General features: G+C 38.3%; 1 protein-coding gene and 1 long non-coding RNA gene across 7 annotated transcripts in view; one reads left to right on the top strand and one right to left on the bottom strand.

Annotated features, from left to right (window-relative positions):
* GTPBP8 (GTP binding protein 8 (putative)) overlaps window positions 1-13,666 on the bottom strand; it is a 76,028-nt gene extending 62,362 nt beyond the window's left edge. For 2 of the 6 annotated variants that reach the window (XR_005383325.1, XM_038582821.1), the window contains exons 1-5: window positions 13,295-13,665; window positions 10,844-10,942; window positions 8,742-8,872; window positions 7,508-7,607; window positions 5,434-5,552 (exon numbers count right to left, since the gene is read on the bottom strand). Coding sequence is in view for 4 of the 6 variants with exons in the window: in XM_038582821.1 (XP_038438749.1) it covers window positions 5,434-5,552; window positions 7,508-7,607; window positions 8,742-8,872; window positions 10,844-10,942; window positions 13,295-13,630 (785 nt within the window). In the remaining 2 variants the exon portion in view is untranslated. Of the gene's footprint in view, window positions 1-19; window positions 512-5,433; window positions 5,553-7,507; window positions 7,608-8,741; window positions 8,873-10,843; window positions 10,943-13,294 lie in introns of those variants that run through there. The other 4 variants (XM_038582822.1, XR_005383326.1, XM_038582824.1 and 1 more) reach the window with 4 other exon arrangements.
* A 112-nt stretch (window positions 13,667-13,778) lies between these two features.
* On the top strand, window positions 13,779-15,214 carry LOC111093810. Its single transcript, XR_005383327.1, has 2 exons — window positions 13,779-14,165; window positions 14,967-15,214. It is a non-coding gene; the product is annotated as an uncharacterized LOC111093810 (long non-coding RNA).
* Window positions 15,215-15,929: the final 715 nt, after the last annotated feature.

The raw sequence follows: 15,929 nt of genomic DNA, 5'->3' as shown, positions 1-15,929 counted from the left end.
TAAAATAAAACAGTATCTGTCCTAATGAATAGCATAATTTATTATTTATAAACTTCTTTTTCCCAGCACAAATTCATTCTTGGTTTGGGAAGATGCAGGATTGATTGATTGATTGATTGATTTATTGACTTCATTTATTTATTCATGAGACACACAGAGAGAAAGAGAGAGAGAGGCAGAGACACAGGCAGAGAGAGAAGCAGGCTCCATGCAGAGAGCCCGATGCAGGACTCGATCTTGGGTATCCAGGATCAGGCCCTGGGCCAAAGGCGGCGCTAAACCGCTAAGCCACCCGGGCTGCCCAAGATGCAGATTTTAAAGTTAAAATGATCCTTCTGCAAATTAATAGGTACACAACATTTAAAACAATGCTGAAATTCTAGGTGTTCAACTCTAGTTGGCATAAAGGATTTTGAATCTTCAGCTAAATTAGAGGCCATCAGTCTTAAGATTTCCTGTTATATTTGCAATAAAGCATCTCAACAGATGGATTCCAGAATAGGTCACAGAACTGTGAAAAGAAAAGAAAAATTTTCTTCTTTACTTCAGATGTAGTAACGTATCTGAATTCATCTAACTTAAAAACTCTTTTAAAACTCTTGAGTTTCATATATGAAATAATGTCTTAATTTTTCCTCTCTTCTGCCAGCCTCTTCTATTTTAAAAATGATGATCCATATTCTCAGAATCCTAAAAATTTCACCTTATCCACCAATTTGCCTTTTATTAACCAGATTAAGTTTTTTATTTTTGAGGTAGAATTGACACATTAGCTTCAGTTGTATAACATAATGATTAGATACTCTTATATATTGTGAAAAGGTTGCAGTAAGTCTAGTTAACATCTGTCATCAGGCCTAATTTTTCTTTTTCTTACGATGAGGACTTCTAAGATTTGCTTTCAGCAACTTTCAAATATGCAACACAGTATGATAGTCATCATGTTGTACATTACATTTCAACGACTTATTTTATAACTGGAAATTTGTACCTTTTGATCCCCTTCCCTGTATCCCCTATCCTCCATCCTCCACCTCTGACAACCACCCATCTCTTTATCTATGATTTTGCTTTTTTGTTGTTTCCCAAATTCCACATATAAGTGAGATCATATGGTATTTGTCATTCTCTGCCTGACTTACTTCACTTAGTATAATCCCCTCAAAATCCACCAATGTTGTCACAAATGGCAAGACTTCATTCTTTTCTATGGCCGAATTATATTCCATTGTATATACATAAACACTACACTTTCTTTGTCCATTCATCTATCAATGGACAGTTAGGCTGTTTGGTATCTTGGCTATTGTAAACAATGTTGCAGTGAATGTGGGGGTGCATATATCTTTTCAATCAGTGTTCTTGTTTTCTTTGGATAAATACCTATAAGTGGTATTTTTGGATCATATGGTAATTCTCTTTTTAATATTTTAAGGAACCTCATATTGTTTTCCATAATGTCTGCAGTGATTTCATTCCTAACAGTGCACAAGGTTTCCCTTTTCTCTACATTCTCACCAATGCTTATTATTTGTTTTTTTTTTTTTCCTTTTTGATAATAGCCATTCCAATAGGTGTGAGGTGGTATCTCATTGCAGTTTTGATTTGCATTTCCTTGATGGTTAGTGATGCTAAGCATCTTTTCATATTTTCATCTTCTCCTGTTGGTCATATGTCTGCTTTCTTTGGAAAAATATCTTCAAATCTTCTGCCTATTTTTATTTTTTATTTTTTTGCTATTGAGTTATAGGAGTTATGTAATAAGCCCCTTATCAGATACATGATTTGCAAATTCTTTCAGTAGGTTGCCTTTTCCTTTTGCTGATGGTTTCCTTTGCTGTGCAGGAGCTTTTTTACAGTTCAGTGTAGTCCCTTGTGTTTATTTTTGCTATTGTTGCCTTTGCTTTTGGTGTCAAATCCAAAAAATCATTGCCAAGTCTGATGTTAAGTGTGTAGGTTTTCTTCTAGAAGTTTTATGGCTTCCGGCCTATTTTGAGTTAATTTTTGAGTATAATATAAGACTGTAATCGAAGTTTCATTCTTTTGCCGACACCATTTACTGACATTGCCCTTGTCCCACTGTATATTCTTGGCTTGTCATAGTGACCATTTATGTGTGGGATTATTGGTGGGCTGTTCTGTTCCACTGATCTATGTATCTTTTTTGTATGCCAGTACTACTTTTTTGATTACTGTAGCTTTATAATATAGTTTGAAATCAGGGAACATGATACCTTCAGCTTTGTTCTTTCTCAAGATTGCTTTGGCTATTTGTGGTTCCATACAAATTTTAAGATTGTTCTATTTCTGTGAAAATGTCATTGGAATATCTTCTATTCTGCTTTTTATTTCCCAGACTAAAAGTTTTGATCTTTTTAGTTTTTTTTTTTTTTGACACTCAACAACCTTAATACTTTAGACCTTTTGTTATTTTTAAAAATTATCACCATTATTGTGTCTATTATTGTCTACTCATCTTACTATATCATCTATATGCATCCATCCATTTGACAGCTGGAAGTGACCACATGGTTTCTTGGGATACACGGACTTTTTTGAATACACTATGACTTTTATGGATATAGGAATGGTATATACCTGTATATAAAACAAGTAAAATATTTTCTCCTGTACTCCTGATTCCCTTCTTGATAAAATACAGCATTTTAAGCTTTTTGACCAAAGCTGTCTGCTTGAGAACAGCCCATAATGATTTCTGGGTTATAAGTGAAGTTTAGCATTTAAACTTTTGCCTATAGCCTTAAAGGCCAACATTTGCTGGACTGTACTTCCACCTTTCTCCTACAAGGATCATATAAGAAGAGAAGGAAATAAAACCTGACATATTTTATAATAATTATTTCGTGAACAGGCCAAACTTCTTTCTGGAGGGATGGACTAGGACTTGGTCATGAGCATAAAACCAAGGAATGTGTTTAACTATTTTCTGAATTGGGTTTTGAGAGCTACAGAGTATAGCCTGCCAAATTCCTGTATGTGGTCCCTATGGTACAGTGAATGCTGAAGTTCTTGAAAGTCACCAGGCTTCTACACCTCAGGTCTTAGACTTGTATGGCTTCTGCAGTACTTTGGTCACTTATGGTGAGTACAGAGGCAGCAGTGATTCCAGGACCATACAGCAGAGAATGCTGACATATCTAAAGAAAGGATTATCTCTAAAAAATACTGAGAATCTGATAATCTGGGTTGTTGGCCTAACCATGCTACTTACTGACTGATTTTAGGCAAAAAAGGAAAATTAACATTTATTATATGGCTGTGTGTACATCGGTCACAATACATTTTATTATTCTCTAACAATCATATTTTTACTAGGGAGAAAACAGACTCAGAAAATGAAGTAAGTTGCTTTAAAATCTATAGCCAAGAAGTAAAGATTTATTTATCCATGAGAGACACAGAGAGAGAGAGGCAGAGACACAGGCAGAGGGAGAAGCAGGTTCCATGCAGGAAGCCCAATGCGGGACTCAATCCTGGATCCTGGAATCAGGCCCTGAATCAAAGGCAGATGCTCAACCATTGAGCCACCCAGGCTTCCCTGTTCTATTTAAACAAATATCTCTCTGCAACTCCACTTCTTTGACTTACAAACATCCCTAACTAGGCATAGGGATGTTTACTCTGAGGACCAGGTAAGTGTTATGAATGATGTAGTGACGTAACCACCCCAAGACCATCTGTTTTCAGATAGCTCAGTTGTTATTAATGTCGAGCCACAATCCAATCTGATTGGTCTGATGACATATAGCTCAAAGCAGTGTGGAACTACTGTTAGATCATTCCCTTGTTTGGAACACTATAATTCTATTAACGTAGATCAAGAAAACACTGTCAGTTTTTTCCAGCCTCACTGAACTGTTAATTCATATTCAACTTATAGTCAACTAAAGCTTAATTTTTTCCCAATAAATGCTGCTCTTAAGCCACAATCTGTCCATCTTATGTTTGTGCTGCATTTTTAGTGAAGGTCTCACTTCCTTCTTATTAAATAGTTAAAAGAAACAGCTATTGGGGATCCCTCGGTGGCTCGGCAGTTTGGTGCCTGCCTTTGGCCCAGGGTGCCGTCCTGGGGTCCCGGGATCGAGTCCTGCGTAGGGCTCCCGGTGTGGAGCCTGCTTCTCCCTCTGCCTGTGTCTCTGCCTCTCTCTATGTCTATCATGAATAAATAAATAAAATCTTAGAAAAAAAAAAAAAGAAACAGCTATTGTTCTATGACAATGCTCAGGGTTCTAGGAAGTAGGATTTCACTCCTGCCTGTAGGAATCTCCATTGTACAGATGGGACACAGACAAATGAACAGGATAAATACCTGAATGAAAGTCAAGGGAGAAGAGCATTTTGTAGAAATGAGTGAATGAAGGATTTTGACAGGCATGTTCATAATTACAAACAATTTAAATGTGATCTGGATTGGTAGGACCTTGAATAACTGATGAGGGGACAGTTTCATATAAAACTGTTACTTGGTTTCATTATTTCTCATAGCAAATACTATAGTGCCTTCCATAAAGAAGTTAGAGTAAGAAAATCGTATGGAAATGGTACTGTATCTTTGCTCTAATACAAGGCACTTACTACATCCAAGGTATATGCTCAAAGTACAAACTCATGTTTCATCACTAAACTATATCAAATATCTCAAAATTGCCAGCTCGAGAAATAACCATTCTGTCTGCTACCAATGCTTAACTCTAACTTATGTGAAGCATTTCTTTTTTAAAGAAAAATTTTTATCCCTCACAGCCTGAATAAGGTTTCTTTCATAAAAATAATGTAGTTTTTTTTGTTTGTTTTTGAAAGTGAGAAGAGCATGGCAGTATCTTTATTGTGGCTATTGTTTAGCTGATTTTAAAAAGTAAAAAGTTTGGGCAGTCCGGGTGGCTCATGGTTTAGAGCCGCCTTCAGCCCAAGGCGTGATCCTGGAGACCAGGATCCAGTCCCACATCGGGCTCCATGCATGGGGCCTGCTTCTCCCTCTGCCTATGTCTTTGCCTCGCATTCTGTGTGTCTCATGAATGAATAAGTAAAATCTTAAAAAAAAAAAAAAAAAAAAAAAGGAAAAAGTTTTCACTTCTGCTGTGGTCTAGGGTTGAGCAAGGCTGAGGCAGAAAGAGAAGGAAGATACCTACAGGGAAGATCCAGCAAAAGCCTGCAGAAAGCAGACAAAATAGAGGGAAGAAAAAATAAAAGTGCTGATGGGTTGTACCAATAAATCATGGCTACGTGTGTAGTATTCCAAACTCCTCTTATTTTAAGTGATACCTCAATGGAAGAAACACTATATAATATATAACAAATACAAACTAAGAAACACTATGTATATATTTATGTTTTATATGTATTTATATATATATTTTTATATATGTGTATCAAACACAAAGGATGTTAGTTACAAAATAAATCAAGTCTTACCTTACAGGAAACAACTGAGGAAAACATCCTTGTGTTTCACTCTCAACAAATTTTTGGATCTGAAGCACTTGTTTTAAAAGATGTCCCTTGGAAGATTTGTCAATTTTTGTTAATACCATCTGTAAGAAAACAAATATTTAAGCATTGGAAATAAAGATCTTTTTAATATACAGTTTTACACACTTTAGCTACAATTTTTAAAAAAGATTTATTTATTTATTCTAGAGAGAGAATGAGGGCACAGGAGGAAGGGCAGGGGGAGGGAAAGAGAAACCTTAGCTGACTCTGGCTGAGCACAGAGTCCCATGCAGGGCTCAATTCCACAACCCCAAGATCACAACCTGAGCCAAAAACAAGAATTGGACACTTAACCAACTACGCCACCCAGGCATCCCTAGCTACAAATGTTTAATAACAATTAGGTGACCTTTGTAAGTTTCTTAATCTCTCTATACTTATTTTTTCATCTATAAAATAAAAGTGACACCCCCAAAAGGAGTTACCATGAGGATTAAATGAGTTAATGCATGCAATGTATAAAGCATATATGATGTGTTTGCTGTTTAATGGTGCTTTAAATACAGAGAGCCATAATATCTTGGATTCAAGACCAGTGAAAAGGACCCTTGAGCCATATTTGCAATTGACATAAAACAAATGTTTCATGCAATCACTATATATGTTAACTAAGATACATAGTATTATTGGGTTGATCCATATAAAACTGCCAACTTACAATCATTTTTGACCAGGAAATAGTTCTGCCTTAAATATAATAATATAATGGAAAACTAGAAATCAGGCTATTTGTATCTTATATCCACTACAATTATAGGAATGATTACAAAATCAATTAAAAAGTAAAACTTTGATCTATCAATTTTCCTGGGGAATTTCTATAAAATTAAATTTCCTGAAATAATAACCTATGCTTTTCAGTTATAGAAAATGTTAATGGCAAAAGGAGTGAGAGGCAGAAAGTTTGTGGTTTCTAATGACTTGTGAGTCCCTCGAATTTGGAATCTTTCCTCATAAGAGCAAATATGCTGATATTTAAAAGGAGGCATATTTTTTCTATCACAACCTCTTTTCCAAAGAAGAAAGTAGTATTTCCTTAAAGTTAAAACTGAGGAAAATATATGATTTCACAAATTGGTATCTATGATACCAAATTAGGAATACTATATCACTTAATAAAACCAGTTTGGCACTATTGAGTATTTTCTGCTATATGAACTATAATCCAACTTTTGGCTCCTCATACTAATTGTAGTTCTAGTTTTTGCTTCACAGGGCTTTTGCAAATCCCCAAATTCCATAACCACAAGAACACAAAAGTGTTGCTGACTAGCAACATGGTTGGATTTGCATTAAACTTTACTGATACGTTTTAGTGGTCTCCTAACTTTTTTTTGAAACCAAGTTATAGTCAATGGGTTCTTCACTTTTCCTTTGGAACTCTGGGGTGCTATTTTATCTGGAGAACTCATGAAGCAAAGAAAATATAGATACTAACCTACTAAGTTGTCTATTCTAGGACAAACAGAAAAAACAGAGGTACGATATTCCCAGAAGAAATTTTCTTTTCTTAAAGAATGTAAAAATCCTACCTGTGTATGCTGGAGCCAGCTATTTTCTTGAAATGATTCTTAAACTTCAAAAACTAGCAAATTTTTCAGTTGCAATTTCATTGACATTTTGGTAAGTACTATATGCAAACTGCTGTTAAAAAGCCACTAACATGTTTTAGACAAGTATTTATATTGCCATTAAAAAAAAATGAAAGGGAAAAGCACTTCAGAACACTAAAAGAACAGTTTAAAAATACTTTGATTATAATTTTGAAAACCTAACGCTGAGAGAAAGAAAAGAAAATAGAAGTACCATAGAACTTACCTATTAAAGGCTGATAAAAAGATTATTCAAAAACTACTCTTGCAGAGGTAAGATCTGCTCTCTCACTAAAGAGAGAGCAGGCACACACACACATACACACACACACAGACTCAAGTGCACATGCATATACACAAACTGGTATTTCCAATAGCAACCATAATTCAAAAGAAATACTTACCACATAAGGTAATGCAAATTCTTCACACATTCCTATGGCAATATTGTCAGTTTTTTGAATTCCAACAACACTATCCACTAACAAAAATGTTCTCATCAAACTATAAGAATGCAGAAATAAAAATTAATGACAATATAAAATATACTCATTCATTTCTCCCCCTGACCCTTACTACGCTAAGAAATTTTTCCTTTGGATAATTTTCACTCCAAATTTAAAGATTTTTTTAGGCAAAAGGAATTCTCGGTTCACCAGAAGTCCATCCTACAATCCAATAAATCTCAATGCTGTTACTTTCAATCACTACATTTACTAAATATTAATTTATTTCAATAGCAAGTATTGGACCTAAGATCCCCTGCCAAGGACTGGACACAAAGATGAGTGAGTCTCTTCCTTTAGAAGCTTGAACTCTAGTGGGAGAACAAGACATGACCTCAGTTACCTATAAGTTATCAAAAATATGTCTAAATTTTCAAATATTACTTTAAGACTAACAGGTAAGAGAAAACAGACACATTATGTTTTGTATTTTTTTGTGTAAATATTTCATCTTAGTTTCTATGTAAAGCTATAACAAGCAAGATACTTGCAGATACTTCTTTATACTTCAAAAGTTTGTTTTATACGTTGTGGTAATGCTTGAAACATAGAACTGCCATTTGACTACCTATGGAGACAACAAAAGTAACGTTTATAGATGATGTGGTGTCAGAAGTATTTAAAATAGGGCAGCCCTGGTGGCTCAGCAGTTTAGTGCCGCCTTCAGCCCAAGGTGTGGTCCTGGAGACCTGGGATCGAGTCCCACGTCGGGCTCCCGGTGCATGGAGCCTGTTTCTCCCTCTGCCTGTGTCTCTGCCTCTCTCTCTCTCTCTCTGATGAATAAATAAATAAAATATTTTAAAAAAGTATTTAAAATATACTGAGGTTTATTTATTTATTTATTTAAATATACTGAGGTTTTTAAGAAAATTAATGAACTCTGCTGAAATACATTTATAGTCTCAATTTAGAAAACCCCTTGAATTTAACATTAAGCTAATCTATAGGAAAAAAATTAAGCAAGCATTATATACCTTGGCCCTAAATATTATATTACAGAATATTATGAGAGTAAAATGTACTTTCTAAAAGAAGTCACTTGCTAATGTGAAGTCATAATGTGGAGAATGTTAATGTTCCATTAATGAAAATGTGCTTTTGGATTAAACTTATAAGAAAATTTTTTCCTTACTTCCTTCGTTCTTTTAGATAGGTTTCTACCATGTCAACAAAATCTTCAGGAGCTCTATAGCCATAACCTGGCATGTCCACCAATGTAAAATATTTTCCAACTTTGAAAAAATTCATTTTCTTTGTGTGTCCCTGATAAAATAAATGGAAAAATAAAAGCTTTCTTAAAATATGTCCTTTACATGTTTAATGACTCAAAATATTTTCTATTCAATCAGCAAATATTTATTAAGAGCCTAAGTGTCCTGAATATAATCCTAGCTGTGCTGATGATGATACAGGAAAAGATAAAAGAGAAGTGGATAAAAGAGAAGTGGCTGGAGATAAGCTTAGATGACACTACTTCTTCCCTCCAATTCATTCTTAAGAGAATCTATATGACTTAGAAGAACTTTTGATTAGGAATATGTACCCAAAATATGTTGGGAGTCTTTTCATTAGCTCTCTCTCTCAGTGAAAAGTTACCTTGTAATGGTGTCACGTATTAGTCAGTATTCTCTGATGAATAATATATTTCCACTTTAAAGAGAAATAAATTATGGCACAGATTGGTTAAACTAAAAATACTTACTGCCAGTCATATAGGTTTTCATAAAACCTAGATGCAAAACCTGATAGACTACTGCTTCCCTAGAATCAGCATGTTTTGCATGTTTCATTAGATGGTTTTAGTGCTTTCATTAAACCATTTTTAAAAAGAATGTACAGCACTATAAAATATATGTTAAACTAAAACGATGTAAAGATGATAAAAAGTCAGGGTCTCGTGTCCAATGGCACTATTAATCAGAAAGCAAAAGATTAAGATAAACAATTTAAAAAGTAAATTGTTTGGAATTAGAACAAATATTTTCAGAGGAATGTCAAGAATACATTTCTTCCATTGTCCTCTCAAAGCAGGAAGGCAACCCACCCTACCTAGAAATGAGAGGTTAGCTGTATTACTTGGTGAGACAGAGAAGGCCTAAGGATAGGAGGTTTAATGAATTATAACAATCATTAGCATCAGCAATGGAGCCAGGGAATCAACTATATGAAGAAATGGGGAGCAAGAGAAGACTAGTGAAGCTTCATGGAAGGGTTCCAACGCAAGGAAAGGGGGGGCAGTGAGCCGTAGGTTAGTGGGAACGTTTGCCATGGATAGATAATAAGCTGAGGGGAACTAGGGCTGAGTTTTAGGGACACGGTATCTTAGATATTGGTGGTGTGCATTATTGAGAAAGAGTAAAGGAAATTTAAAAAAGGACAGAAAGCTACTATAGCAAACTGGGTGGGATAATCTCATAATTTGGCCCTGGGTAAACTGAGGTCTACCTAATATATATATGTATATGTATGCAAGTATCTCTATATCTTATCTACATCTATATATAAAGAGAGAAGGGGTAGGAAAAGAGAGGGAGAAAGAAGTTAGCAAAGTATACAAGATTATAGGAGAAAAAAAACCACTTCAAAGCAGTTTCCTCTAAAATCATTCATTTGGGGAATATAAAAAATAGTGACAGGGAATAAAGGGGAAAGGAGAAAAAATAAGTGGGAAATATCAGAAAGGGAGACAGAACATGAAAGACTCCTAACTCTGGGAAACGAACTAGGGGTGGTGGAAGGGGAGGTGGGCGGGGGGTGGGGGTGACTGGGTGGCGGGCACTGAGGTGGGCACTTGACGGGATGAGCAGTGGTTGTTATTCTGTATGTTGACAAATTGAACACCTATAAAAATAAATTTATTATTAATAAAAAATAAAATAAAATCAGTGTGGAACTAGATGATCATTCTTAAACGAATACAGAACGGCAATAGAACACTTAACCTGGCAACTCTTTTGAAAAGATTTGGACAAAAGATTTCCTCAAGAAACTGGCAAGACAACTAAAATCCAGACATACTTCCTTTTTCTTCAGGAAAATATAAAGGCATTAATAAAATGTCTCACTTTACTACTTGTTTGAAAGAAATCATTGTTCTAGGAACTTAACAAGTATGACTGCTTGTAACTCTCAACATTAGTCACTTTAGTCATTTCAGAGATAGTTCAGACATGTTTTAATTTCAGTAGCTATTTCTTTTATATCTCACCTCCCCAACCTTTTCCTTCAACATACCGGCTTTTTGGAGACTCTGACTTCGACGTCTGGGGCCAGTGAAAATAAGGCTTTTATTAGAGAGGATTTTCCAACATTGCTTCTGCCTATAAAACATACCTTATACAAGGAAAAAGAAGATAACTGAATACTAGGTATATATATTCATTTTTGTTATATGTTGTATTAGCTGCAAAAATCTGTCAGACTAGGGATCCCTGGGTGGCGCAGCGGTTTGGCGCCTGCCTTTGGCCCAGGGCGCGATCCTGGAGACCCAGGATCGAGTCCCACGTCGGGCTCCCGGTGCATGGAGCCTGCTTCTCCCTCTGCCTGTGTCTCTGCCTCTCTCTCTCTCTCTGTGACTATCATAAATAAATAAATAAATCTTAAAAAAAAAAAAAAAAAAAATCTGTCAGACTATTGTCTTGCCTAGCCATGTAGAAAGGTGGTTTATGTTCAGTCAAACCTCAAATTCTAACATATAGCTACTATCTACTGAATGATTCCCAGTGCCACGTACTGTTCAAAGCACTTAACGTAAATTTTATTATCTAGGGACACCTGGGTGGCTCAGTGGTTGATGATCTGCCCTCAGCTCAGGTAGTGATCCTGGGGTCCTGGAATCGAGTCCCACATGGAGCTCCCCACAGGGAGCCTGCTTCTCCCTCTGCCTGTGTCTCCGCCTCTGTGTGTCTCTCATGAATAAATAAATAAAATCTTAAAAAAGAATGTTTTCTTACCTATTTTTACAGTATCTCTATAAGGTAGGTAATACTATTATCCCCATTTTACAAATGATAAAACTAGAGGCAGAGAGAGGCTAAAAAAGCGGCCCAAAATTATATAGCTAGAAAGGGAAGAAGTGGGAATTTAAACTCGGAACATCTATATCCAGAACCTGTGCCTTGAATTACATTATGCTACTCAAGAATATCTGGGACATTTATTAAGCATTCCATATTTACAAAGCTTTTTGAAGTTAAAAACTAGATGCATTCCAACAAAACTTATTCTCAAGTACAACTACAAGTCTGAAACTGCCGGGAAACTGATTTTTCCCTAAAAAAAAAAAATCCCAGAGTAGACTGTAACACCACTGTATTTATAGGTTATTCCTCCCCCTTGACCTCTCACTCCAATTAAAGTTTTCCCCTTTAGACTTCTATAGCCTAGAAAGAAACATAATGTTCCTGATACTAACCATTAATATACATGACCCTGCTTTTTAACATGGTATTGAAGGAGGTACAATACTAACCAGTGGTTCCTTTTTTTTTTTTTTTTTTAAGATTTATTTCATATGAGAGAGAGAGAGAGACGGGCAGAGGGAGGAGCAGGCTCCATGCAGGGAGCCTGAAGTGGGACTCCGATCCAGGACCCGGGGTCACACTCTGGGCCGAAGGCGTCGCTGAACCGCTGCCCCCAACCAGTGGTTCTTGGTGAAGGTGGTATCACCCTCTGGGGGGGGGGGGGGGGGGCTTTGGGAATCTGTAAGAGTATTTCTACTTATGGATACGACTGGGTGGCACTCAGTGGGTGGGGCCGGGAACGCTAAATATTTTGCAAGACTGGGGTCTGTCCTTCAACAGGAGTTGATCTGAGTCCTGCATAAATTTCAAATGCTCTGCCGGATTAAATCCAATAACAGTATGAGTAAGACTGAATTTAAAAAAAAAACAAAAAACGAATTACACAAAAAGTCCGGAATTCAGAAGCTTCAGTCAAAATACGATACTATCTCAAAATCTTTAAATGACCTCCCTACACCCTTAGTTCCCACTATTCAAACTATCACACCAGTTGTAATTAGAAGGACAGTTTCCACCGCCCTGGTGCAGTCCCAAGTAATGACATCCGTAAGGCACGCGTTAAAGGCACTCTCCGTGGAATTTCACTCACGCTGTTTAAGACCATAAACCTACGTGGTTGCCATGTATATGTGATTATTATTTTTTGGACAGGAAACCGAGACTGGGTGAAAATGACGTACGTTTAAGGGCCACCACCACATTTGTGGGACTATGAAGACTTTTCATTTTCTTCACTCGTCTGTCTCGTTCCTCTCGGCACGTTTTCCCCACTTTCATTAAAAGAGAAAGAGGTCACAAAAGGCCAGTCAGGTTTTTTTTTTGTTTTGTTTTTTGAACTGGTTTGGGCTTCGCTATCTTTTCCATATTCATTTACCCCAAAATAACTAAAACTACACATGTTTTCGTTAAATTCTATGCGCAGATTCTATGCGGATTTAGTTAAAATAATTCTATGCGTCCACACAGAGTTGGAAAATCTCTCAAAAATAAATAAATAAATAAATAAATAAATAAATAAATAAATAAAAATAAAAATAAAAATAAAAATAAAAATAAAAATAAAAATAAAAAAAAAAAGAAAAGAAAATCTCTGTCGGTGCCAACGACAGGTGAGGGCAGGAGGCCCCAGCCGCCGCGACCCGGGGGCAGGGGCGGCTCTCACCTCAGGGTGAGGGAGGTCCGGGGCGTGGTCGAGACGCACGGCGGAGCTGACGTACTCGATGCGGTGCCGGCCGCCGGCGGTGAAGACGCTCTCCGCCCGGGAGATGGCCTCCAGGCTCGGGTCAAAGGTCTTCACGTGGAGGCCCACCCTCGAGTCCGGTGTGAGCTGCCGCTCCAGCTCCCGTAAGGGGAACGCGAGCTTCGTCATTTGTCTCTGGGGCAGCCTGAGAACTTCCGCGAAGGTGCGGAAAGCGCTGCAAGCTCGGCTCACGCGGCCCGGAACCGCCGGCCGCTCCAGGAGCCTGCTCGCGGCTCGCCGCAACCCCCGCGCGGTCATTTTGCGCTCCCACAAGCCCCGCGGCGTGTGGTCTGCGCCTGGGTGACGCGCCGCTCCCGCTACGCCTGCTGGGAATTGTAGTCTCCTCCGGCCTCACGCGTTTCCGCCCCAGAGCTCGAGGCGGAGGTTTCCTTGCGGGGGTGGGGGGGCGGGGGACTCAGGAACTGATGGTTGAGTCACACGTAGCCGCTCGCTGACGACTGTGCCTTTGACATGTATTATCACCGTGAAGCGGTTGTTAGACAGTTACAGAGGTGAAAAGACATATTCGGGCTGCGTGGCCCTTGAGTATCAAACGAAGGAGCAGATGTGTGAAACTCTGGTAGATTCCAGGCCTGTTTACCCCTCGCTGTATCCGGTGGTGTCACGGATCATCGACGTTGATGCGGACGTTCCCATCACTCGGCGGAGATGTGATGAGCTGTTGTAGAGCTGCGATGGATGCACAGTCCCAGAGGAAACTGTCAAAAGTCCGGGAAAATCAGGCCACATCAGTGTTAAAAGATTCAGTCCTGGTGGATGGGGTGTTGCCATGGTACCCTAGGTGTTCTTGTGATAGCTTGACTGACGGTTGGCAGCATGTGGGTTCCAGGGGGTCTGTCTGGGTGAAGTAGCTCCCTCTGCAAAGGACCTAGCCTCCTGGCTGGGCAGGGTTTCAGGCCTTCGATTCAGAATAAGATTTAAATCCCAGTGGGGAAGAGGAACGTGGATTAGGAAACCAAGCAGCTACTTAAATCATGCAGAGTTTGCAAACATAACAAGGAGGTGAGATAGGGCTTGAATTGTCCCAAGGGCATCGCTCTTCCCCGGGGAACTCTGCAAATCCCTCCTGGGTCTAGGTCCACAGCACTGAAGTTAGCATGTATTTTGCTAAACAGAAAGAAGCTGGGAGAGGCCGATAAATGAGGATTGTATTCCTCACACTGAAGCACTGTGTACTCCCCTGTATAATACTGTAGGGTACATTATCTAACAGAGTGGTAAGGCATCCCCTGCAAGATTCCATCATTTGTTAATTCATCAAATATGTAATGAGCACCAACTATATGGCAAGTGCTACACTAGACGCTGGAGATGTATCAGAGAGTAAATTGAACAGAAATGTTAATTCTGTCCCCATGTTATTGTCTTGAGACAACAAATAAGTAAAACACGGAATATATTAGATGATGAATGCTTAGGAAAAAGCCAAAGATGAGTCACGAGGTTGTGTGTGTGTGTGTGTGTGTGTGTGTGTGTGTAGCCATTATGTTGAAGTCAGATGGGCAGCTGGCTCTGCCATTAAGTCACAGTGGTAGAATGTGAGTCCAGCACTCATGACGGCCATTCTTCCCAGCTACGTGGAGGACACCAAAGGCGCTTGAAGAGACAATGATGCTAACACACAAAGAAAAACAATATCGAGAAGCGGGGGTCCAGGCAGCATAACTCCTGATGAGCTATGTTGACTATCATGTTCTCTGTCCTTCAGCTCTTCAGTCACACAAGTCATCATGTTCCTCACCTTCACCTTTACTGGACTGTATATGACATGGATTTGGCTGCAACCAAGAGTCCTGATTAATATAGCACTGTAGGATGTTGTGTGGTTCCTCGTGTAAATCCAGAGCCGTCAGACTTGTGGGATAGTTGGAATGTCCTAGGTAAATTTCAACCCTATTAGAGAGAAGTCATGGTAGAGCTTTAGGGCTTGAAGTTAAGTACCTGTGACAGCAGATTAGGCAAGCCAAATGTTATCCTCCCTTACTGTATTGGCTGGACTTTAGGGAGTTTAAGTCTCCCTTCCACTCACAGTATTTCCTCATCCAGTGGGTATTTATCATCTTTGGTAAAGGTCAGTAATCTAGTTACATTGTGAAAATCAGCAGAGTTCAGGATGTGTTTATGGTTCATCCTCCTGAGAAAAAGTACCTTGTGTTTGACAGTTTAGAAGGTAGTTTACCACAAAATTAACAAGATCTTACTACTTAGTATGACTTGGGGAGGTATTATATACTTTGCATATATTCCTTAGCATTAGCGTTTATTGCTACAATCTGGCTGGCCTAAATGCCATAGTATTACTCTGTCACCTTCATCTAATGAGAATGGGAGGAACACAGAACAGTGGCAGGATCTTAGCATTAGGACAGGGTTATCTCAATTGTTCCCTCAGTAATGTCTGTCTCTATAATGACTGGCCGTTAGTTCTGGGGTGATCTCAACTTATGTTCAAATTCTATAGGTGTCAAATTTAGGGAATCCATCTAAGACACTGAGAAGGCAAACACTGTAGGCTGAACTAGGTAGATAGAGTCAA

The sequence above is a fragment of the Canis lupus genome, chromosome 33 (assembly GCF_011100685.1).
Source record: "Canis lupus familiaris isolate Mischka breed German Shepherd chromosome 33, alternate assembly UU_Cfam_GSD_1.0, whole genome shotgun sequence".
NCBI lineage: Eukaryota > Metazoa > Chordata > Mammalia > Carnivora > Canidae > Canis > Canis lupus.
Note: the sequence above shows the minus strand (reverse complement) of the source record. Positions and strands in the feature narration are given on the sequence as shown.